The following is a 25,625-nucleotide window of genomic DNA, read 5'->3' on the forward strand; positions in this document are numbered from 1 at the left end:
TAAAAATCAATATTTGCACCATTTTCACTCTCTGTTGTTGTGAATTAAAAGCAAAGCTTATTCTGGACTAAAAAGACAAACAAAAAAGCTACGTAACACCTGTAGGATTCGCAGCTAACTTACACTCGTGTGCAGGCATGCACTACAGAGGCATACAACAGTTTGGTCTGGCTGCAGGTTAAGTTCTCAGAGGCAGTTTTCTCCCAGAGAAACTCAGCTATGGATGACTGTATCTGAATGCGAGTGAACATGTCTGTGACAAGGAGGAGGGGCATTAAAGGGTAGTGCAGGAAACAGAGAGGCTCTCTTGTTTTTACTACTTCTGTTCCCCTTCTTGTAAGTGGAACTCAGCCTCTTATGTAAGACATCTCCCTGGGCGCTGCCTTCCACCAGCCAGTCAGAGAGCTTCTCTTGTTGCTCGGTCCCCGCTGCTCTGGTCGTCATCGTGTAAAGAGATTCTCACAGTGTTCAGGAGATTATGTTACACTGGCGCAGTCAGCCGAAGACACCACAGCCTCTGTTCCACAGCCAGCTGTTAGTCTACATGGAGGCTTGTTGCCATGGGGATGCAGGCCAAGGCACTCTCCTAACACCACCAGCACCAAGGACCCAAGACCACAAGCCTTCATATAACACCCTCCGCCATCAGCAGAAAACAGTAGAGGCCTTTGCTGTACGGTATAGGCCTCCCTATGAGTGCGATCACTGGGGATTCTCAGCTCTGTGAAACCATTGCACAGTTACGCATGGGTGATGGAAGCATTCATAAAAATAAAAAAAACATTTATTTACACTACATGAGTTTGCAGAAAGCGCTTCATCCCATAGGGCAATAAAGAATATGAAATATTGTTGGTTACAAATCTCTCAATGTATTTTTCACTGGTTCAGTCGTCTGGAACTGGGCTATATTTACAGCTGTCGTAAAATCAATTTTTACTGCGGGGTTATGTTCCCCTTGATGCACTGCGTGGTTAAACTATCTCTAAATTTAGCTCCACGTTTTTAATTTGATGATGTTTAGACCTGATCTGACCTTTTCACCTCAAGTACACGGTGTGCACATGCTTAGAAAAGCACTTTTAGCATTTTATATAACCCGCTTCGTTGCTGTAACACGCAAAGCACTCTTTCAAGATTCATGAAAAAATGAATGATGATTGATTAAGTGTAGGTTCTGCTGTCTTGTGAGTTAAGATGAGCACACTTTTTGCTCCTGATCCTTTCATGGCTTTGGTTACGCAACCTAATTCCCTGCTTGAGGTGTTAACCCCAGCCACAGTTCAGGTCAGATTATATGTTCCCTTGATAGAGTTTTGACCGTTAGAAACCCCAAGTGATACCTGACACTGGACCAGCAGATAAAATGAGAGTCGCTCCTTCTAATCTGAGTAAATCTGTGCTTTCAGGACTAGACTCCGTGGCATACAAACATGTCGGTGTACAGTGTAGGCTGGGTTTCACCTTTATGCCAGCCTATTTACAGAGTCTATGTAGCAGTTAGTGACATATTTATTCTGGGCTGTCAGACAAGCTTCAGTCTTTGGCACAGAAAACATGGAAACCAAAACTGTTCAGTTTGAGTGATCATCTTAGTGACTTAAAACACAATGAATGAACAAAACAGCTGCATATCAGACAATAATCAACATCCTATGTGAAATCTTCATTTGGAATCACTGTTCAAGAATTCAATTGAAAAGTAAATGGCTTAGTAGTAACAACTCCTGCTCTTGCTCTTTCTACATAAACAAATGTGAAGGTGACCCAGGATAACATATCAAGAATAAGAGATTTACTCTTCAGGTTTTCTTCTAAGAAGTCTGATAAATATTCCCAGAAAGCTTCTACAAACACTTACTCCATCCTAACACTTTTGCCTGCAAAGCTAGGACCCTGCAATGTACTGCTGCAACAATATTAGGTGTCTGTGTTTGTGTAAAATGATCTCTGAAGTTTGTTTTCTGTGCTTGAAAGCCTCATTAGGCTCTGCCTGTTCTTTTGCACAATTAAAACTTTCTACACCTTTTATTTAATCATTGGTTTGTTGACCTCCAGCAAATTCAAGACTCGCACACCACAGGAGAAAGCTGTTGTGCTCGGGCTTGAGGAGGGCAGCTTGCCATGCCAAAAACTTTTGTACAGACTGTTCTCTTAGTTACAGATAAAGCGAGTGTGAACACATCAATCCTGAGAAAACAACTCTTTCCTGCTTGTTAAACAATATTAGAGCTGCTATGTTTTAAAGGAATTAATTTGCATATATTTTAAAGCAGATCAGTGATCTCTAACAAACATATTGAGCCATGTGCGCTTGGATTTTTTAAGGTTGCTATCAGCAGGTGAAATACATGATAATATCCCTTCATTCAGTAAAGCTTAAAATGCTGAGAGATGCTAAATCAAAAATCCCAGTACCTTAAAATATGCTCATACTAATCTGAATATCGAGATTATTTAGAGTAAACGTCACAAATCTACAGCACTGTACAAAGTCTTGAGTCAACCCTCATTCCTTTACATTTTGTTTCCAAGGAGCCAGATTTTTGTGACTTGTTTTAATGGGTATTGAGCAATTTTAAGTCATATCTTTAGGCATTTTGTTACCAGCAGCATGTCAAAAAAATGCACAAAACCCCAGCAAAGACCTAACACAGGACCCATAGGAGCCATCTGAACCTTGATCCATCTAATGTTCACTGAAGCATCATCAGAAATTGTTTCAGTGGAAGGGTGGCTGTCTAGAAGTCATTCTTAATGACAGGGAGAAACGGCTGTAGGAGGAGGTCATGAAAGAGGTCCAATACTGAGTGTCTACAGCCATATGAAAAACATGGTGGAGACTCTGTCATGGGTTGGGGCTGCAATTCAATCAGTGTTGTTGGAGATTTCATCAAAACTGATGCAGCTGTGAGTGTTGAAATGTCAGATTTTGATCTACCATGCTCTAAGCTTAATTTTTTAGCATGCCAATGATCAAAGTGAAAGTCACTATTAAAGAGTCCACCACTGCATCTGTTGATACTATTGCTGTGTCTTTATTTAGGTTTGTGCTAAGTTACATAAGCATGACTACAGTATTTTGTGTGAACTTCAGTTGGCCCATGTGCATTTACTGTTTATTCTGCTGTGGGTAAAGCTGCCGAATTCAAAGGCAGCTAGCAGGCTTCTTTTTCAGAGTTCAAGTGCTTCTTCTTTTAGTGAGAGACCTTTCAACAGGATTTCTAAAGGTGAAAAGTGATATCGGGCATTAAGTGAGAGAGGAGAGATGATTCAGGTTTGCTTCCTTGCTCCCATGAGTTAAGCAACTTTAACAAAACAAAAAGAAAAACAGACAACAATCTTTCCACAGCAGGTCTGCACTGAGATTTCCTTAATCATTTGATATTTTTATAGTTCTTCTGGTTCACAAATCCTCTTTATATAAAAACCTCTTTAAATGTGTTGCTGCATAGTCAAAGGTCATTTTGTCAAATGCACCTGTGATATTGTTTTCTCCGCTGCATGTATGGGAAGGAAATTAGGCAGTGCTTTGTTTGACCTGGGCACAGAATAGTTTGGGTGGAACTTGACTGAAAGATCTGGGAGCTGATATCAGCTGAATTGGATCACTGCACATACATTGGCCAAGTGGTCTTGTGATGTGTGCTGGAATATAAACTGTTTGTATTAATTAATTTCTGCTATGATGTCACTTACACCACCAACCCATTTTAGTTTTGTGTCTAACAATTATTGTCTATAGGTGGGCTCTACATGTATTTGTATATTTACCATTATAGCAGTGTTAAATTCAGAAACCCAGAATAACTCTGATTGGCTGTTTAAACACGCGTGAGCTGCCACGTGCAGCAAACTGTCCTGACCAATGACTGACTGTTTGGCTGTAGCGCCCTCTGTCTGCGAAAAATATTCACCTGTAACGTTAACAAATAAAGTAAAGATAATATGACACGATAAAATAATATAAAAATTCATATAGTATAGTGTCATTCATAATGAATGAGGCACACAACATTTGCTTCCGTGAGGCGATATTCACCTCCGATACCGCCGTAGTCGTGTATTTTGCGCAGGCATATTTTGAGAACCCTATTGGACCTTCGTCAAGCTGTTAAAGGACCTCAGGATGTCCATGCTCGCTGAGCGTATGTATACTTGTTTCACTTTTTTAAAATATATATTTATTTTTTCTGACGTCGCATGACGCTACGTTTAGGTGGTTATTTTCGCACCCCCGGTCTACAAAATATGTCACATAGTTTCCTCCTGAAAACGCTCATTAGTTTGTAGAATTGTGTATTAAAGTATTCCGGTAGTTAGCATTAGCATTTTTAACAGCTGTCTGTGGACACGTGTTTTTTCTTTTGACTGCTTCCTAACGACAGTAACTCACTCATTTGTAGTTAGGTTTTGCTCTGGGGATGCAGAAGTTTATTAAAACATGCACTCTGTTAACTCTTTAATCGTAAGTTGTGGCAGAAAGCTCGCTGGAAGCATGGTTGGAGTGTAAAACTTCAATTGTGATCTCTCATAACTGTCAGGTTAGCTCCTGTCATGAACACACGCATAATGCATCCCGTCTTTGTTTTTATCGGTGTTAATCATATGTGCGTTGGCTCCATAAACCCAGTGTCAGTCAGGCGTATAGACCATTTAAAGTAGGAGACGATGTGACTGACTTGTTCTGGTTTCCTGTTATGTAACACTGTTGCTGCTGTTGTATGTTCAGCTCGTAGGAAGCTTAAGTGGTCTGTCGACCCCAGGAACAGCGCCTGGAGTAATGATGACTCCAAATTTGGCCAGAAGATGCTTGAGCGAATGGGGTGGTCCAAGGGAAAGGTAAGTAATGAAAGCGGTTAATATTGGTTTTTTTTGGGTTTTTTTTCCCTCAGAGACTGTACATTGGAAGAACTGGTGAGCATGTCTCATGTCTCTCTCCCCCCCCCCCTTTTTTTTCCCTTTCTTTTCCCTTTCTTTTTCAAATCTGAATTAAGGGTCTGGGGAGGAGTGAGCAAGGCTCAACTGACCATATCAAAGTGAAAGTTAAAAATGACAGCTATGGGCTTGGAGCAAATGCCAGCTGTGAGGTAAGCAAACGTTTAAAGCCCAGTTTCACGTTTGAATCAAATGAAGGCTTTTAAAAAGTCACATCTGTGTTGACCCTAACTACGTCATTTTGTTTTGCATGGTGTAATTTGAGATTTTTCGACTTTTACAAATCCTCATTAATTATTTAAGTTGTCATTTTAACCTGTCGTTTTTTAGTCACATTGTGTTGCCGTGTATGATTTTTCCACAGGATAAGTGGATTGCTCACCAAGATGATTTTAATGAGCTGCTTGCTCAACTGAACAGCTGCCATGGTCAAAACAGCAGCAGTGGTATGTACACGAAGCCCGATAAACCTTTATCAACTTTATACAACTAAATTTCTGAGCTGTGGGACTAATAAAGGCGATCATATCTTAATAAGACAAACTAATGAAAACTAATGAAGGCTGCTTGTCTTGTGTCATAGCACAACATAGCAGCATGTCAAGTATACGATGATATCCTGGATGGCCAGGATATAGTGACTTCCTACATGTTCATAATTATATTTGGTTAGTTTTATAGTTCATTCTGCCATTGATCAACTATGTAGAGTACTATGCAAAAGTCTTGAGTCATATATTTTACTAGGAAAATGGGAAATAGATGCATTCATTTATTGAAATGTTCAAACATGCATGGAAATACAGTATAAAATTCAACAACAGAGTTTATAGAATTCTGACTTTTAAAGTCAATATTTAGTATGACCACCTTTATTGTTCAACTCGCTTGAGCCGTTTTCTTGTCATTTCTTTAAAATTCTCCAGAAATCCTTTAGAACTATTGGTCAAGAGCACTTGATTATAAGACGGTGTGGCTCCTTGGAAGCAAAATGTAAAGAAATTAGGAATGGTTCAAGAGTTCTGCACAGTACTGAATGTTATATTGTAAAGCATGTAGTGTTGGTGCATGCTGGTGTTAAAAGAAATGCAAAACAAACTCATATTCAATAGTAACATTTCCAAAACAAGTGAAAACTTTTATCTGTTATCAAGCAACACAAAACTGCAAAAAAAGAAAAAAAGTCTGTTTTGATCAATCAGCCCGTTGGACAGTAGAGGGTGCTACAGTGCAACATTTAGTTACTTAAAGGCAAGGCTATATTCACAGTAACCATTATCCTCAGTGCTGACAAAAACATGTTTACACTACCGGATGATGATACTAAATAACATTCTTCTAATTTTCTAACTCAATCTGGGTCATATTTCAACTTTTATCTTCAATTTTCTTCTTCTGTAGAAACTCCACCAAATGAGCAGAAAGGCTTCAGTTTGGAAGAAAAATCCAAGACATCCAAAAAGAGGGTCCACTACATGAAATTCACTAAAGGTGGGTTTATCATGAGGCGGCAATGGAGCGAGATGAACAGGAATAAATGTGCTAAGATATACGATGCTAAACACAGTTTTCTTGCTCTCTGCAGCAATTACCTGTCAAACTATATCCTATTTAAAAAACAATTAAAATGTCAGCCAGGAGGCCTGATTATATTCTTAACACAGCAGAAAGTTAGAAACGCATTGAGGATAATTAGTTCATTCTAACTGCAAGCAAAAATAATCCCCCCTGCTTTCTTATTTTGATGCCAATATACACCTGCATACCATCTACTCAGGGAGACGGACAGACAACCTCTTTGACCCTCGTTAAGCTTTGTGCTCGTCTCAGACCACAGGCTCTGATCAGAGCTCCGTCAGCCTGTCCTGGGTCAGCTGGCCTGGTGTGAGCACTAGGGGAGGTTATTTATAACTCTCCCCTCTCCTTTCATTGCTCTTTTACACGTCAGGAAGTTAAGATTTGCTGGTCAAGGCCAGAACACTGATAGGCGTAAGGAGGACTTTTGTGTTCTGGACCAAAATGGGTAACTGCTAGCCCATATTTTGCTGAGTCGCTGCATTTGGGCTTGCAGCATAGTTTCACGATCACACACCTACCTTCTTTGGTGAAATGATGAAACCGTGTGTTATTTTGTACTTGGATTATGTAGCTGATACAGATACTATTTTTGTTTTGTATGTTAGTGCACTCATTGATTGTAAACATGTCTAAATAATAATACAATAACAATAATTATTTGTCACTAGCTTAAAATCTACCTCATCAAGTCAGCATGCTCTGCAAAAACAAAATACCTCAACTTTTGCCTCACCTGGAAGAGCCTTCTACACTTTACGTCATTCAATAGCAGCTTCCTGCTTCCTGTTTGGGGCATCTGGCATCTCCATTTACTGGCCCCCCAAAAACAACAACCTCCCGTGACCTATTAGATGACCCATCCTGATAAAACACTGCCTCGGTCTCTCCCCCAGACCCTCTTGCCCTGTTTTTGTAGTCTTAATTTAGCAGGAGCCAAAAACGGACCCCTTTTTTTTTTTTTTTTTTTTTTTTGCGTGAGTGTTTCCTGACAGATGAGATTCACCTATACAAGAGACACGCAAAGCATAAAGTGTGGACTTGGCGGGATGATGATGATGATGCTGATGCTCAGTTTTTCTTGGTTCACTACAGATCAGAGTTAGATGCTGAGTGCTCGTACAGCCTTGTGTGAAGTTTAGTTTAGATTGAAACCTTTGTGACTCACCCAGAAGCACCTTTGGCTCATTCTGTTTCCGCCTGCTTCCTGATCGCTTTACATTGTTATATACAGCGCACTGCCTTTTTAACCACATCTGCTTTTGAAATGTGAAATATGGCCAACTAAGTTTCTTATATGTTATTAGGCCTCATGAGTGTACAAGATAAAATTTAGTCCAATCTGGTTCTGGACAGTTATTTTATAAAATACTGTGCTGAAGCTTAGATTTAATTTGAGTAGGTTTACATCAACATCTGTATGGGAGAGGATGACTGTTAACACATAATTGGAATCGCACTGAGATGTCAAACTCATTTTACATCATGGGCCACATACAGTGAAGGTCCCCTCTCTGTAAGTGTAGAGAAATTTAACTACATGTGTAATAAAGGAGAAACCATCATTGAAGGAAAAAGACAAAAAATGCTGTCAGCACAAGTCTTTGTGCTTAAATTGTAAGAATTAAATGTGTAAAATACAGAAATCCACAACTCGGTTAGTTTGGTGTAGTTTGAATAGCCATGGGTGAGGTCCTCCACATTTTTTATTTTTTATTTTTTTTAAACTGTCCAGTGGACCGGAGCCTTTGTTGAACCCTGGGCTTGTTTGACTGCTCTGGACATTTTTTTAAATCTCTGATTTATCGTAGTGTGTCTTGTGTGCAAGTTCCATTGGCATAAATGCATGCCCCGGCCGTCTCTATAGTGGTCTCTGTTGTTGAAAATTTAAGTTTAATTTTGTCTCATTAGTCTGAACTGTTTCACACCAGTTTCTTGTTAAATGTGTCTTCTACATGTTTCTAGTGAACCTGCTGAAATGCTACTCTTATTCCCACCAGATGTTTATAAAATTTCAGAGGAAACTAAAGAGAAAATTTGCAGTTCATTGCATTTGGCATGTTGAGAAGGAAACCGTTTAGGGGGATTGCAGGTGCAATTATTGTAGCTGGACTCTTGAAGGAGAGTGCAGCTCTGTTGACCGTAGACCTTCAACTGTCTTTGGGAATATAACACCGTTTTAACATGTTGCTATACAAAGAGGTGGCAACCGTTGTCACGCAACAATAAAGGAGGCTGGTATTTCATGTTTGACTGTACGCAACTTATAATTTAATTGGAAACTTGAGACTCCCAGTTCTCAGTGGTCTGATAGGCGTTTATGGTCAGTGCACTTTGAACTAGAGAACTGTCATTTTTGACCTTTTTAAATTGAGAACATATTTATTGTTCTCTCTAAGTGGCAGGTGACAGTATTTTATGTATTGGGCACTTCCTCTTGACAGATCATCATTTTGTTTTCAGTTTATGGCGCAGATTAAAACCAAAGAGTTACCTGGCAACATATAACCTGTCACGGCTGTTTGCAAGTTTCCACCGACCGCTCTCCTCTCTGTGAAGCTGTTGCCAAGTTGAGGCTTGGATTTAGAGTTGTTAAGCTTGTTACATGAGAGGTTGAAAAGATCAGGTAATAGCTCTGTCATTGACTGTCAGCCTTTTCGTGATAGTTTCTCTGGTTGAATATTCCAACCTCATTTGAGCCATTTTAAAGTACATTGTTTATTTAGTCCAGTAGTTTTTTGCATCTAAAACACTTCACCACCGCGCAGCTTCAGTTGAATTAATTTTATTCTAAGATTGGACTACTTTTAGCTCTGTTTAGAGCAGTTATGCTTGTGAATTGTTTAAGTCAGGGGTGTCAAACATAAAGCCCAGGAGCCAGAATTGGCCTGGCAAAGCCTAGATTCCAGACCATTGGACAGCTTTGGAAAATATGAAAGAGGGCATAAATTTTGGACTTTTATCTGTATTTTCATAAGTTTGTCTTGCCTACAAAGACCTCCCTCATGGGCATTCAAACGACACCAAAGTAATTAAGTAACAGATAAACAATTAAATAGCCAAAAAAAATGGATCTTTTCTGTTATTTTCTGGCCCTCAGTGTAAAATACGTTTGACATCATTGGTTTAAACCATTTATCTGCAACTTTTGGCCCACCATTTCAAAACACTGGTGCACTCCATTTAACAGCTATTGATTCCATTTAGTCACTAATTGATTATGCCTTTGAAAAAACTCCTAGATAAAGATTCAGTTACTTATAACTATTATAACAGCTTATCTCCTCTTTCCAACAAACGGATCTAATAGTTTATCCGTACTCTTATCTAATGCTTGTTAGCCATAATTAAACATTTTTCCATTATGATCATTATTTCAATCATCTATGTTTTCTTTTTGGCTCTCAGTTTGTACTGCTTAACTTTTTTTGTACTCACATTTTGATTCAAAAGCAAGTTTAAGTTAAAATTCTTCCCGGGTCTTCCCCTCTCACTTCTGCCGAATTGCCCCATTCTTGAGAATTGGCTTGGCTTGGTCTATAACCAGACACTGAGCTCAGTGCATTCCTGCAGTACTGCTGTAAAAACATTGTGGCCACAGCATCATCAGTACCTCTCCCTTTTAGTGCAGGTCTCCTCCCGACTCTCCCTTTCTTTTTTTCCTTTTTTTTTTTTTTTTTTAATATTGATATCCTGTTCATGCTGGCTCTCTCTCTGCCAGCGCTGAGGATTGATGGCCTTTGTTTGTGGGGAAAGGCACCAAAATCTCCACTGCTTAGGTCCAGGGCCCACAGCATAAACCAGTAACCCAGTTTTAATTGCTACCTCCATCTATCACCTGTCAGGGCAGCAAGGGTGGTTGATGCGGAATTTAACTACAGCTCTCCATCGGCTACTCTGTGTTGGCTTCGTTCCAGCTTTTGGGCTTTTAATTAAACATGTTTTTGCATCACGGCCAAAGTGAATTGATGGAGCCTAACAGACCGTGTGAATTGCATGTATATATGCTGAGGACCTCCCGTTCTAATTTCACTGACAGTGTTTTCTGTTCACTGGAGCTTCTGTAAGTCTCTACTGATAATTGTCGTTTCATCTGTGACCTTGGAAACCGCAAACCTTTTCCACTGCATGTGGGCAGTACCCACGCTTCATCCCATTTAAGTGTATTCATCCAACTTTAAACGCATAGTGGGAAAAACTAGGATTTTTCTTTTTTTAATCAGAACGTTGTTATTTGCACTTTCACCTGAAAGCCTGACAATTTTGACAGGCACTTCCTCATCCAAACAGTAGAAAGGTCAAATTGGATATAATTTTTGTCTGACCGGAGTTCACTAGATGACAACCACCACAGCAAACACCCCCCCCACCCCACCCACCCCCACCGTCCTTTCCATTTATTTTACTTTTCATCGGACTTTCTTGGTTTTGCTGCTTAGACCTTGTATGTGCAGGGACTTTCAAAGCCAAGGGCAGGGGAGATAGAGGTTTAAAAGCAATAAATAACCAAATGTTATCAGAGCCCCGCTGAAGGAAGAGGATGCAGCTGCATGAACAGGACCCAGGCTTGAGACAAGCCACTGTGTGCTTCAGGAGTCTTTGAGGACCCGCTTGAAAAGGGGAATCCGGAGGCGTGGCGTAGCAGACCTTTTCGTCCAGTTTATTTTTCTTTACCGTTTTATCCCTGCAAAAAGAATACAGCCCCCCACCACCCCTACCCTGTTTCTTTTATTTACTCAGTGACCACCTTCTGCTCACCCCCAAGACACAAACACACATAAGGTACTCAGCTGCAATATTTAAAGGTTTGCCTGGAAAAAAGAGAAACAATAAACAATGTTCTTTAAGAAAAAAAAAGCGTGCATGTTGTTGAAAATGGGACTGTGAATCAATTTTTATCACCTTTTAATTCATAAGGTGGTCTTTTTATTCGGAGTCGCAGCACAAAAGTTTTCCAGCCTGGTGTTAATGATTTGTACATATTCTTTTCTGCTTATTACTCTTTCAGGAAAGGATCTATCCAGTCGTAGTGAAACAGATCTTAACTGTATCTTTGGGAAGAGGGCTAAATCAGCAAAAGTCCAAGATCAGGTAAGAGATTACACCTATTTACATCATTCAGAATTAGAAAAAAAGTTGTTTTGAGACTTCAATATTATAATTTATAAAAACATTAGTTTTTATTTTTATTAATCAAATCCACTTAGTTTAACAAGTTAAAAACAAACTGTCCTGTGGCTTCGCACAAAAGCTTTGTAGATAGTAATTCTAATCCAGTGGGTGCGTTCCTAAAATATTAGTGCAAGGGCACAGGACTCTGATCTTCCTTAACCCCGTCAAAGTCAAGCGTGCAGTCCAGCAGGAGATGCCGCACCACTGGCCCAGCTGGCTTGCACTTATCTGTGTCTCCTTGGTAATTCCAAATGATTATTGGTTGCTGATGCTTCCTTCCATCGGTAACTCTGGTATCATCTGGTCCTTCTGCTTCTGCGGGGTACGGCTCCTTGAGCAGCCCGTGGCCCTAGATTAGCCGTGTCACAGCATGCAGCTTTAACACCTCTAACAGGCCACCGATGGCAGCAAGAGCGCCTAAATCCAGTTAAGGGATTTGCACTCTTACCCCCTACTCCTCTCCCTCGCACTCCTGCTTTGCTGTACTTCTGTCTCGAAGCGTCACATCAGCTAGTTAAGAGTGCCAGCGGGCATTATTAAAGGAACATCAAAATTGCAGTGAGGTGTGCAGAAATCTGAAATGATGACGCTTGCAAAAAAAGTTTCTTTTTTGCTCTTGGCATTGGTGGGCCCATCACTTCAAACGTCACTTTGCCATTTGGCGTTATGGTAGGTCTCATGCTTTTGGAACATGGCTTACAGGCTCCTGTGGGTCAGAGTTGTATTTCGAATCCAGTAAGAACCTTTAGCTTACATATCAAAAGCAAAATGTTATTTATGAAATTTGCCTGCATCATCTTTCTATTGATTTTTAAATAAGTTGTCAAGCTGTTTTAATCAGAAAATCAGCTCAAGTGTTTATCTGTGGAGTTATATGAAGCCGTACTTATTCAAACTCACATCAAAGATGTCATTTATTGAAATGAAAGACAGATGAGTGAATTATATAGTTAAAAATACATGTACATAAAAGATGCTATTAAAAATGATCTAAGCTGATTAATAGAACAGATTTACATGCACAGAAGAACTGGAAATTATTAAGCACCCACATAACTTGTACTTTTTATTATTTTATTATGAAAAAAATAACACATTTAAAAATGTGCAATAAAAACTTTTTTTTGTTGTTCTTAGAACTTTTACTGGCCCAGTAGAGGGCCAGAAGAACAATAACATATCTAGCTTTTGGACTCCAAGGCCCAGAAAAAGCCTCTTGCTGGCTTCTTGTGTTTATCTCGAGCATTTGGCTTGAAGAAATTGGCATCTTAAATATCCATAAATTGTACAAAATCCACCCTGCCCTATTCCCCCAGCAGGTGCTGAGCCATAGCATCACAATGGCAGCTGCTCCCCAGCTGATTAACACTGGAAATGCAAGCAATACACACCATATTTTTTCCCTCTCTAAACATTTGGTTATGGGTTGTTATTTTACAGCCAGGAGGGACACCATTGACCATATCGAAAACACTCAACACAATTACAATGCTTTCCCATGAGGCCTTGTGTTGAAACCCAGCAACATCTGAGGTTGCTGGAAAAGAGGCAAAGAGGGTGATGGACCAATCGAGCTCTAGGCATTTTGCCGAATCTCCTGCGAGAGTGAAGGCGACGCTGCCAGTGACCCTCAGCTCACACTGATCTGTGCTTACATTTAACTGCTGTTGCTGCAAAAGTATAATATATGCTTGCAGTAATCTCAATGCCTCATGGAGTTGTAACCCTTAGTAGCGACGAGCTTTGGCTTGATGGTGTAGTTGATTTGTAGTGGCTTGCAGAAGCCACTGCCACCGGTCGCATTATATCACATATCTGCATCGTGACAAGGTGAGGCCAAGAGACTTTGACCAAATCTGGATCGGCTTCTCCAGACCTGCCCTCCTTCCCCCTCATGAATCTTCCAGCACAATCACACCCACTGCTGTCTCTCCGGCCTCCTTTCCACCAGTTCCTCACTGCTGGTGTTTTCCTTCCTTTGCAGTGATGTGCTTCCTGCTCACCTCTTATCGCGGCTCACAACCCTCCCTGAAGTGCAGACAAGCGCATGCGCACACGCACAAACACGCAGACACACACACACACACAGTGTGTACACATTCAGCTGTCCCAGATGCCTCTATTCATCAAAGATGAGAATGTATTGGAAACAGTATATGAGAATATTTTAATTGGTTATTTACAGGGAGCAGTAGCTCTATTCCTTTAGTGTTAATATTAAATGTAAATATCTTGTTCAGAGGGTAGAGCTCTGTTTAAGGTAAAAATTTATCTTCCAGGTTAAGAATGTATTTATTTTAAAGCTGTACATAATGAAAAATCTGCATCATTTTTTTTTTCTTTTGCAATTTTTTTACTGTTATTTTTGATATTTAAAAAAAAAAAAGAGAAATGCACATGAAAGCTTAAAGGAAACTCATACTGACCCTGTTTCCTGGCATAGTTCAGCAGATATTTGATCAGACCGTGATTAAACAAGCATTTTTGTGTCAACTTTAATTAACTGACAAGTGATTATCTGTGATTAAGTATGCTGACAGATGGGATATCATAGTGAAATGCACATTCCTCCCTCCTTTCTTACAGTGTATGATAGAGCAGGGATTAGAAGCACTGTTTGATTTTTTTTTTCTTTTAATTGCATGTACAAACATGTAGTTGAGCATGATTGTAACCTAATTTTACTCGTGCAAGAGTATTTCCTAAGATCGTGTTCTTAGAGAATCTCCCATGTCATCCATAACCAGTTTTTATGTAGCCACATGAAAATATGTGCTTAAAAAAACAAAACAACCTTATTTACTCTGCCTTACTGTGAGGGTTGCGGCGTAGCACCTGTCTATCTACTTACCTCTCGGTTATCCATCACCCATCCCACGCTAGCAACCCGCCTCCATCTCCTGCCTCCTCCTTGTGCCCCTCGGTACAATTACTCACCGCATGACAAATGACAGGCGCTCTCTGCCGAGATATCAAAAAAGCCCCGGCCACTTTTAAATGAAGGCACTTTGGCAGCGCCCTGCTCCCCGTTCTTATCGGCAGGCAAGCAGTGCCCCTGGCCGTCTTGCGTCCCGCTCTCCTTCCTCCCCCCTCCTTCTCCACCACCCCTGCTCTCTGTGCCCTCCTCTGGGGGTTTAGTTAGGGGAGCCACATGGAGGGCCAGCCCAGCTTGATTTATCTCCCTTGCCCCTCTGCCCAGCCACTCAGGCAGGCCGAAAGAGCCAACGAGGCTCCAACGGGCCTCAACTCGAAACCCCGGCATTAGCTGAAATAAACCATTCTGCCGCCCAGTGAAAAATGTCCTCTGATTGGCTAATTAATCAGTCAAAGGGGAGCGACGCGGCTTGTGACTTGAGGGACCCAAGCGGGCGACCGCAGAGGGCCTGCTGATAAATAGACTCCCCGCCGATTCATACATCAACAAAAGTTAGTCATTTTTTAAAGCCGCCAGCTCAGTTGAAAGGTGGAAACAAGCCATAGTTTTATTTTTCCACCTACATTTCCTTCTTCCTTTCTCTTTTTAAGGGAGTGGGTGGTGGCGGTAGTAGTAATAACAATAATAATAATAGTTATGATTTGATGCATTTTTAAAACCACTACTAGTTTAAAATTAAAGGGAATGAGATTTATTATCATTATTATTTTTTTAGTATTTTAATCTTTCATATACTAAAGTTAAGACGCGCAGCATGATGGAAAAGTTTGGTGCTTGAGTTTTCAATTTACCAGTTTTGAAAACTAAAAGCTTGGCTGGTAGTCATAAGAAAAAAGAAACATCTAAAGATTACGGTTTTATATTAACCGTTATGACCACTACAGACATGACAGTTGTTCCAACATCAATCCATTCATTAGTTCTGTACTCCCTAAAAGTGTCAGGGAAGAAAAATGGTGGCGAATAATTTAGTGCGATCCTTGTTTTGACGTCTGACTCTCCAGTCAGACAGTAGGCATGGTGCGCCCTGTTCTTGGGTCAGCGCGACCCCTGCGGCCTCTCCCACTCCCACTCGTGCTCCGGCACAAAGGGCCGAGGATCGAGCGTCATCGGGCGGCACCTGTTGCAAGTGTTTCCTGCCCACGCGTTGTCCACATGAAGGATCGCGCTTCAGCAGGGGCTCCCCCGATACTGCCGTGTTAAGGAATATGGGGCAGGGGTGACACGGGTGGCTCTTGAGCATTTGGAAGATGCGATGCCGAAGTGCCAGGGGGGTCGGACGAAACTTTGCTGATGGCGCAGAAGCAGGATTTCTTTTCAGGACCTTTTTTTATTTTATTTTAAAATATAAATCTATTATGCTTTACAGCTTGGTACTGAGGCCAGTGGAGAGTAAAGTGAGTTAAAAATGACCAGGAAATGTGGATGCTTGGTCATAGAAAAAGCCAGAGTACCAGCTGTACTTACGGCATGTAAGCAAACTGAGAAGTTATCTTTCATATCATGTAATTTAAAGAGACTATGTATAGGCCATTGTATTGTAAAAATGACATTGTAAATAGAAATACAACCCCAAAAGTCAAGTTTTTTTCATTAATATGCAGAACTCAAATGTTGAAAGGGGATGCCGGTGTAAACGTGCATTGTCGCAGTGTGTTTGCCGCAGTTTTAAACAGGGCGGTGCATTCGCGCAGGCTGCAGGGCTCATTGTGAAGCTGGAGAGCTCTAATACATTCTCAGATAACATCTAATTGCTTCGAGCAAAGCATTGCCTTTCTTGAGCATTTTTGTTGACAGGCCCTTTTACACGACCGCCGAAAATATCAAGGCCCGCCAAATCCCCCCCCCCCCCCCCCCCAACTCCCTAAAAGACACACACACATCGCATTTGCCACTTTACCTCCCTGGCAGTTGTGTGGATTGCTCTCATGCCAGCTCGCTGACACTTGCAGATTAGCGTGGGACACAAAAAAAAAAGGAAAAGAAAAGAGGGTGTCTGTCTCTTAGTTACAGCCCAAGCTAGAATACATGAGAGCAGGGTAATTACCGCCTGGTAAAGCTAACCGCCCAAAGATTTCCAGCTCTCTCGGCTGTTTACAGCCGCAGACTACCGTTTAATCACTGACTCTTTAATCTAATAAATCACAGCTGGGAAAAATAATCACGGTCTGTTCTCTCCCCCGGCTTGGGATTGGGATGGGGGCGGGAGTACCCCAATGTTCGTGATGGGGGCATTGTCAGCAAGCGTTTGCAATGTTAAACAAGCACAGGGCAGTCATGCTGCATGCATAATGTTGTCTTCATTTGTTACTTATGATAAACGTTCTCGCACCAGGCACAAAGTGTAATTTTTCAAACCCATTTTAATGCGTTTTGCCTCAACTGCACACTGAGGCTATGCGTTAAGCAAAGTATTGCTTTGTGGAAGCTTCATACCGTGTGTGGCATTTGATGTGTGTACACTTCATCATTTTATTTACTTTCTTTTTTTGTTGTTTTAAAATTTACTTTGTGTAGGCCACATTTATACAGAACAAGGATTCATGAAAGAATGACACTGAAGGCAGCATCAGTACTTAAAGTGGCCAACTGAAACATTTACCTATTTCCCAGGAAATAAAGTATCAATCTATTTTTTTTCCCTTTTCCCGTGTCCGCCCACATCAGGCTCATGAAGGATGGGGCTGCTGGACTTGCGTGTTCATCAGGGAGAGACAGCTGGCTAATCAGGGCCTGATCCATAGACCTTGAGTATCACCAAATTTATTATTGTGGCAGAACAATGAGGGCACACTCGTGCAATTACAGACCCGACCAATATTGGCTAGAAATTTATTGAAGAAAAAAAAAAGCAAGTAATGCAAACAGGCAGTTTTTTTTTTTATTATTTATTTATTTTTTAGGAAAATAAATGAGCAACTGGAGCATTGTCAAATCCTAATTAACATGAGTTGGAAGGCGTGTTGTGTCTGCAAAACTATTCACATTCACCCGGTTTTTAATGACTTTTAGAAATCAAATACAGGTAAACTTTGTAACTTCCCCCAGGTTTAACGTGCATGTTGGTATATGCATTTTCTAAACTTTTTTTTTTATTTTTATTTTTTAAAGAAACTGTGGTTCTGTTATTACTAGGGCTGGGCCATATTATACCGTTCACGGTAATACCGGTATAATGTTAGGCAACGATAGGAAAATGAAATATCGCGATAGAATATGAGTAAAACGCGCATGCGCAGTGCCTTTGTTTTCATACGCACATGGCCGATTGTTGAGTGAAACAGATGAACCAGAATTGGTTTGTAAAAATGGTGCAACTTCAGTGATGTGGAACTGGTTTGGTGTTTGTCCGTCAGATACACAACAAAGCACATTTTTTTGCAGAACATGCAAGCGGCCGTCGTTATTGTCGTATTTGTCGGACTAAGATGCTCTTAAATCTGGGAGTAATCTGGGTCCTAAACTCAGTACACTTCAGGTCAAACAAACACTGCAGCATCACTGAGAGTTAACTGTCTAAATTCTTTCATCTTTAATAAAACGATCAGCATTGCTGCTTTACCAGGTGTAACAATTCAGTTTAACTTCCAGGCATCCATGAAAACAAAATTTATTACATTTAACGGAGTTAGAAGTTAGCAGGAAGCTAGCGGAAGTTAGCTCGCTAGTTTCGCTAGTTACCTAAGCATGATATAGCATGTTCTGACGGAGAGATTTCTGAAAAAATTCAAACGTACAGCTCTGCTATCACTTCCAACATAAATGAAGGCAGGAAACTAAACAGCAGTGACGTTTGTAGGGTTACTGAAGTTGGGCTAGCTGGTATATAATGATGTGCTACGTGATCGCTAGCGAGACAGCTATGTTAGCATAACATAAACAGTGAAGCTGGAGGATGAACACTAAGGTTCCTCATGGTTAGAGACAAATGCAATCGCATGGCAGGATGCTGTAAACGGACCAAACGTCAGTCAGGAGAACAACTGAGATAATCCATCCACAATACAAGGCTAGTCATTAATATACTGCAACAACATGGGAATAATCAGAATCAGAATACTTTATTGATCCCTGGGGGAAATTATTTTTTGTTACAGTGCTCCATTTTAAACCAACATTAAGACAAGACAGAATAGAGCAGCTGCCAGAGAATTCAACATCAATGAATCAATGGTACAGAAGTGGAGGAAGCAAGAAGAATGAGTTTAATAAAGTTTGATTTATCTGACTGCTTTGTTTAGCTCAATGTGCCTTATGGTCCAAAAAATACGTACTGCACACTACAGTTTAATGTTGCAAAGCACCTCTTTTTAACTTCAGTGGATATTATATATGGTTATGCTCAGGATATGTCAGCCCATTTCTACTGGAAATGCCTTTTGGTTAAACTTTCAGCAAGGAATTTGCATTTGCACTGTTACATTTTTATAAAGCTTTAATGTACATAAAAACCAGCTTCTTGTTTAAGTGAAAATTAATGGAAGGTTGTCTTTTTGCGCTAGTAATGTTGTGGAGTATTTTGTCTCGCATCAATTATATCGTCAGTTATATCGTTATTGCAAATTTTCAAATGTATATCGTGATAAATATTTTTGGCCATATCGCCCTGCTCTAGTTATTACATTATTACATATATTTACTAGACCTGTGTTTGAATTTGAGTAGCTGGATTTGCAGTATTTCTCTTTTTTCCCACAAAAATGCACCGCGTTCGTGTGTACACATTACATGGCAAGTTTAGATCCAGAAAATTCTGAATTTCATGTTGATTTTTTTTGCAACACACTCTCTGTGTAATGACCTTTACTCTACTCCTGACTGCTAGCACCCTCAAGTCCTATAGTTACTGAGATCCTTTGATCTGGTTGACTGCCTGTAAAATCTGGCTCATTTTAAAGTTTGATCAGATTTTTACACCTGAACATTTTCCCTACATTCAACAAGGTGACTATTACAACCAATCGATCACTTACTACCTAACATATCTTGCACTTGGCAAAAATCCTTAATTTAAGATGTTACTTGAGCTGTTGTCCTGGAACTTTTGGTTTCTCTTTAGAAGTAGGCAGACATAAAGTAACCCAGCTTGCTCTGAAAAAGCCGTTAGAGCAAATTAGTAATAAATGAACTGAACATCGTTCTGTTTCTTTTTGCTACATTTTGCTGGGGAGAAAAGTTTTGCATGCACTCTGGTGAACCCTTTCCATCATCTCTCTGCTGGCTTGATTGACTCTCCCACTGAATGTGTTGGCCTCGGTATCCTGGCACCTCTGCCACATGTCTTACCATCGGCTTTCCAGTGACTACATTACCAAGAAGAGATAGAACTGGAGTGTCTTGAAGGAGACGGCCTGTTGAATGTCTTCCCACCCTCTCCTTTTCTCTGGGACCCTCTGTGGACCCTCCCTGTGTTCCCTGCCCAGCCCCCGCCAGAGGAGAGAGCGGAGCAGGAAGGGCCCGATAGCCAGCCAGGCCGCTCCTCTGCTGAAGGAGCCTTATCTCAGAACTGCACACAGTGCATTGAGTGCATCCTTTTCCTGGGGTTCTGCATCTGGGAGAAGAGGAGGAGAAGGAGTAGACATGGCTTGATATAGGTGTGTTCTACAGCACAGGCTTATTTATTTGTTTATTTATTTAAGTCATTCTTCTAGTCCCAGCAATTATAAATTTGTACATTTGGTACATCCTTATGCAAAGGATAGCTTAGTATGTATATGCTAAGTAAAAAACATTATTCGTGTTTATTGGTGAATCTAAACTAACCACTGTCAAAAGGAAAAATATCAAAAAGAAATGACATTCTCTTTTGGATGATTTTAATAAATCATTTTATGTATACACATTTATAACTTGTAGCCTTAGTGAAAAAGTTATATGCTCTCAATTTTCACTATTGCAGGTGTTGTGGCCAGTAAAATTAAATCAAATTGTTAAGTTACATGATGCGTCCTATTTTCCTCCCTTCTATACCAGTGGAATAATTGGCCGTAAGTATTCAGTGTATTCTCATTTAAAAATAAACATTTTAGGTTTTTTTTTTTTTTTTTAATGACAGTATTTTAAAATGTAGAGACAGATAAAATGATATAAAAAGGAGAATCATGGAGTAGCTCACAATGCTATGACAATACATTTCATGTGACAAAAACTCCCACAATACAGTGATTATGTGATACTTGGTACCTTATAATACAGCTTTTATATCTGTGTAAATGAAGGAAAAGATGCCTTTAAAAGATTAAGTTTTTGTTTTTTTAAAAATTGTCTATATTGTGCTTTTTTTATGTTCTTTTTCGCAAGGATTTCTTTTCAAGTTCCGTCATCGTCGCTGGAATTTTGTCAACTTCTGCCACTAAATATGGGAAGCTTTACCATAATAACTCACGAAGCAGCCACCATTCTTGCTGCTAGTATACCATTAATCTTATTGCAACAACAAGGTTTACAGTGTACTGTGAAATCCTAATTTTTTTTATTTTCATTTTTTAAAAAAAGAAGCAGCTTTTTTGTAGTTTTGGGTCTGTACCATATGCCGTAAAGCAGAAGAAATTACTAACGAATAGAAGACACACCTGGATATGGGGAAACAAGATCCCAAACATTACTGCAGAGTAGTTTCTTAGTAACATGTTGCCCTCAACACTCCATGCCAAGAAAAATCTCCAGGGCTGCTAGTAATGCTGACTGGAGCTGTAGGTTTATCCCCATACTGTATGTGTGTCCAGCCTGTGCTCAGCACAGCACTTCTGCTCCTGTCAGATGAGCGTCTAATGGAGATCCCCAGGCAGTGAGGATGAACCACATACCAAGCTCAAGCCACCTTTCCCTGATGATGAAGATGTTCTTCGCTCAGTCACTCTCCCCTCATTCTTCCCAGCTCTTTCACCCTCCCTCTCCCTCCTGAGAGTAATTTCACAGGCAGTTCTAAAGTGGCCCCCAGCCATCTTCCCAAATCCCAGTTACATGTTGTTTGGCGATGTCAGCTCAAAGCTCCATCTCCACTCTCCCAAGCAGAGAGGATGCCATTGTGCAGTAACGGGGAGTATAGATTTTCTCAGGGAAGTTGAAAAGTTTTGTATAATGGCACCTCACCTGAAGGGCCTCATTCCCCTTGTTAGAAGTTCTTTGTAGTCAGGGTGGAAAACTTTGTCCATTTGAACACCTGCGTTGTCATTTAGCCTCAGTCACGTTTTTTCATATCATCTGATTTTGTTGTTTTGTAGATGCGATTGTGTTATGTAACACTCTGATATCCTCACAGCAAAACATTCTCGTTCTGATAAAAATCTTGTTCATAAGTTGCAGCCTTTCTTGCTCTTCAGACATTTTTTACCACATGAATCGGTGTATCAGACCACAAAGACAATAGCGTTTCCCTTGATGAAACTATATTGACTATGAAAAGCCTTTTAGTTGGCTAAGACTAATTGCTTTTAGGGGCTCACTGAAGTCCTTGGTGACTGGTTTAAAGAAAGGGGGAAAAAAACACTTTTACATGCAGTAACATACAGCACATCATCCCTACACAAGACCAAAGCCACATCTAGTAACTTCACTCTACATTAAAGGCCTTTTTAAGTCCCAGAACATACATGCATTGTTTTACCCGAACATTAGTTAGCATATCTGCCTGAATCACTGCCGAGGGTCAGAGTAGTGTAATCATAATGTAAAAGCTTAAAGGCCAAAACCACGAGGTGACTCGACACAACAGTGTTTTCAATTTATCTCTAATCTGTAGGGTTTGAAAAATGCCATCTAATAATTCACCATCTCCGAGGTAATATGGAAAGGCTATATTGTTTGGTGTGATCCTCAAGAGGAGCTTCTGTATTCTTCTGAACAAATCATTATGCATTGAGTAGGCCATTAGGAAAATGAAGACAAATGGCTCACAGGGGTGAGGTGACAAATTGTTCATGCTGTGGAGTTAAAATCTGGAGTGTAGTTGTTCCTCACAGTTGTAAAGTTGTCCTCTTTTAATGTGGAGCCTAAAGGTCGGCAGAATGAGTCGTAACTGCCCTACTTTTTAACCTTTCCGATCAACGTGGGGACGATGACTGATGCGAGCACCTCTCACTTAATTTCAGAATTAAACTAATGATGCATCTTAGTGGCAGGCACATACAGGTGCACTACATCGCCAATGAGTCGGCTGAAGTTGTTTGAATCTTTTTGAAATACCACTGTGACATTTAGTAAACGCAAAAATCTACATTCACTTAGTCTTCTTATCGACAGTTTTTCCAACACCACAATACAGCGATTTAAAAAAATATTTATCATATGCTGGCATTGTTGGCTTAATTGGGTATAAGGTCTAGAATGTTAGGAGGGAAATTATGCAACAATTACAAAATAGAAGATGATTTTTGGACTGTTGAATTTAGAAACATACTAGAAAATAATGGAAGTACCTGAAATTCTTTATTGTGAGCCATCACTGATGGGTGACTGTTTAAGAAGCTAACTGTGACAAACACCCACAGCTGGATTGATGGATTTATGAAGATTATTAATGACTGGGTGATAAATGTGGTTCAGTGCTTATTTTAAGGCTTTAACAACTATTGTTAAATTAGCATCCTGTTGTGTGCTCTTTCTTTTCACTCACTGAAGTCTGCCGTGGTAATTTTTACATGTTGATTGACGACCACTTAAGCCCCCCCTCGCTCTACCATTGGTTATTGTCTTTATCTGTGTAGATTCTCAAAGTGATGCATCAAAGCCTGACTCTGCCTTCTTACTCGTGTCTTTGTGGTTTAGGAGAGCAACAGCAGTGACTCGCAGGGTGAGGCGGAGGATGGCGTGAATCCTGATCCTTCTGACCAGGACCCAGAAGCCATCACTAAGACTGTCACGAGTACTCTCACTATGCAGGAGTACTTTGCACAGCGTATGGCTCAGCTGAAAAAGGCTCGTGGGGCCCAGAATGCAGATACTCCTGAGACATCAAATGCATCTGAGGAAGTCGGTCTCAACCACAACAGCAATGATGATACAGAAGAGCCCAAAAAGAAGAAAAAGAAGAAGAAGAAAAAGGCTGCAGAAGAGCAGTGTAGCACACCCGCTGCAGTAGTGGACAAAGAGGATCAAGAGAAAGAACGTTCAAAGAAAAAGAGAAAAATGGCAGAAAGTGAAGAAGTAGTAAATGAAAACTGTAGCTCCACCTGTAGCACTGAGTGTGAAGAATTACAAACCAAGAAGAAAAAGCTTAAAAAACACAGTGAGCAAAGTGAGCTACTAAATGGACACGAGCCCGCAGAGGATGAAACGCTAGATTTAAATACAGTGCAGAAAAAGAAGAAGAAGCGCAGAGATGAGGTGGACAGTGTAGCAACAGAAGACAGGAAGGAAGAGCTGGTGGAAAAGAAATCCAAAAAGAAAAAGAAAAGGAAGCATCAAGAGCAGGGTTTACATTAGGGCAGGGTGACTCAGTACTGCACTATTCTCCTGACTCCTAAGGGGGTACTTGTATTATGAAATTAAATGCCTTGTATATACACACCATAATAATCTGTTAAAGCATCCATTGATGCTGGTTTTTTCTTATTATTATTCTTTAGATAGTGACTGTAGAAAAAACTGATAGGGAGTGTTTGTCACTGGAAAAAACCTTGAAGCAGCCTATAAAAAGCCTCAACCTTGCACTGGTGGCCTCTGGAACACACTGCTGTAGGAGGAGATAGTATGGACATCTTGCTGACAGTGAGATGAGAATAAAAACACCACTATCATGGCTCAACAGGAAATACAAACTAGGAAAAAGGTCTGGAGCTTCCCATAAAACCCCCAACATGTTTTACCACCAGTGTTCAAGTCAGAAGGGTACACCTGGACTAGCCATTTTCCTGTTTCCAATCTTTAGCAAAGTTAGCCTCATATTTACTGCTCAGATATTAAAGTGGGATAGACATACAGCTATGTTTAAAAATGTATTTAATATAGAGAGAAGTTGACATGACTGTCGTCTAATCCCTTTTTAAAATAAAAATAATATTTAGATGATACACGTGCTTCATTCTATGAATTCTCTTGCCCAATGAATTAAAATGAGTAGAATCGCCCACATTTCCTATGATAAAAATGCATTTTTTGGAAAATATAATTTTGTATATTACCATCTTATATGTAAATGCATTACTATTTGCCCATTTTCACAGTGGTTTATTTTTTTCCCACCACTTTTGATGCCCCTTTATTTTATTAAAGTGACTCAGACAGCTTCTGTCAGCTTTACAAAATGAAACGGAAACATGTTTTCTCTTTGATGTCACATGGCTGATGTACTTTGATAATGCTTTGGCAGATATATGAAAGAATTCTTGACTATTGAGTTCTACAGAAGTGTTTTTTTTTTTTTTTAATAAATCCAAATGTCCATCACCCTTTGAATGTGTCCCTTTTTTTTTCTCCATAGGTCAAGAGAAATGTTGTGCAAAAGTATTGAGACACCTCTGATTTCTTTGTTTTGCTTCCAATGAGTTAAACTCTTTTCTTCTTACTTTTTTAAGTGCTCTTGAGCAATAGTCCTCCAGGCAAAGCTTTTCTTTGGCTGCTCTTCCACTTGGTTTCAGTCCAATACTTGTACCTGACCATTTTCAGAGGATTGTATTTATTAGTGTATGTATAATGTGTATGTAAATTCACCCCCTCCCCTGGCCATTTATTAACCACTTATTACTGACCTATGAATCACTCAGCCATAAAAAAAAAACTTGCATGGTGAACCAGAGCTTCTACACATAAGATATAACTTGATAAAGAACCAATTTTGAATTGGATGATTACCGGCAGCTTGTGGTAAGAACATACTTTGTTCCCATTTCTTTAGTGGAATCTAATGAAAAATGACACTGTTTGACAAGCATAAAGTAATAGTTTTGTACCAACAAGGTGATTCCCTGAAAACCTGACATATCTGAGCATGGTGTGCAGTCTGTCCTTCAACATGTGAGAAAACTGGACAAGAAGTCTTTAAAAAAGAAAAAGAAAAGAAGGAACA

General features: G+C 40.1%; 1 protein-coding gene across 2 annotated transcripts; it reads left to right on the forward strand.

Moving 5' to 3' along the window:
* Nucleotides 1–3,930: 3,930 nt before the first annotated feature.
* pinx1 (PIN2 (TERF1) interacting telomerase inhibitor 1) lies at nt 3,931–25,006 on the forward strand. Of its 2 annotated transcripts, none has more exons than XM_026142312.1 (7): nt 3,931–4,148; nt 4,733–4,842; nt 4,998–5,090; nt 5,303–5,384; nt 6,340–6,429; nt 11,522–11,604; nt 23,387–25,006. In XM_026142312.1, the coding sequence occupies exons 1-7, from the start codon at nt 4,130–4,132 to the stop codon at nt 24,041–24,043; spliced, it is 1,134 nt and encodes a 377-aa protein (XP_025998097.1). In that variant the 5' UTR covers nt 3,931–4,129; the 3' UTR covers nt 24,044–25,006. The 2 variants fall into 2 exon arrangements, with proteins under 2 accessions (XP_025998097.1, XP_025998099.1); XM_026142314.1 differs by lacking the exon at nt 3,931–4,148 and adding an exon at nt 4,159–4,219.
* The last annotated feature ends 619 nt before the right edge of the window (nt 25,007–25,625 follow it).

The sequence above is a fragment of the Astatotilapia calliptera genome, chromosome 15 (assembly GCF_900246225.1).
Source record: "Astatotilapia calliptera chromosome 15, fAstCal1.2, whole genome shotgun sequence".
NCBI lineage: Eukaryota > Metazoa > Chordata > Actinopteri > Cichliformes > Cichlidae > Astatotilapia > Astatotilapia calliptera.

Bases quoted from the DNA above. Each gene is read 5' to 3' on its own strand.
- pinx1 (XM_026142312.1), top strand. The intron at 4,843-4,997 runs GTAAGTAATGAA...ATCTGAATTAAG, and splicing joins TGGGGTGGTCCAAGGGAAAG to GGTCTGGGGAGGAGTGAGCA. The intron at 5,091-5,302 runs GTAAGCAAACGT...ATTTTTCCACAG, and splicing joins GAGCAAATGCCAGCTGTGAG to GATAAGTGGATTGCTCACCA.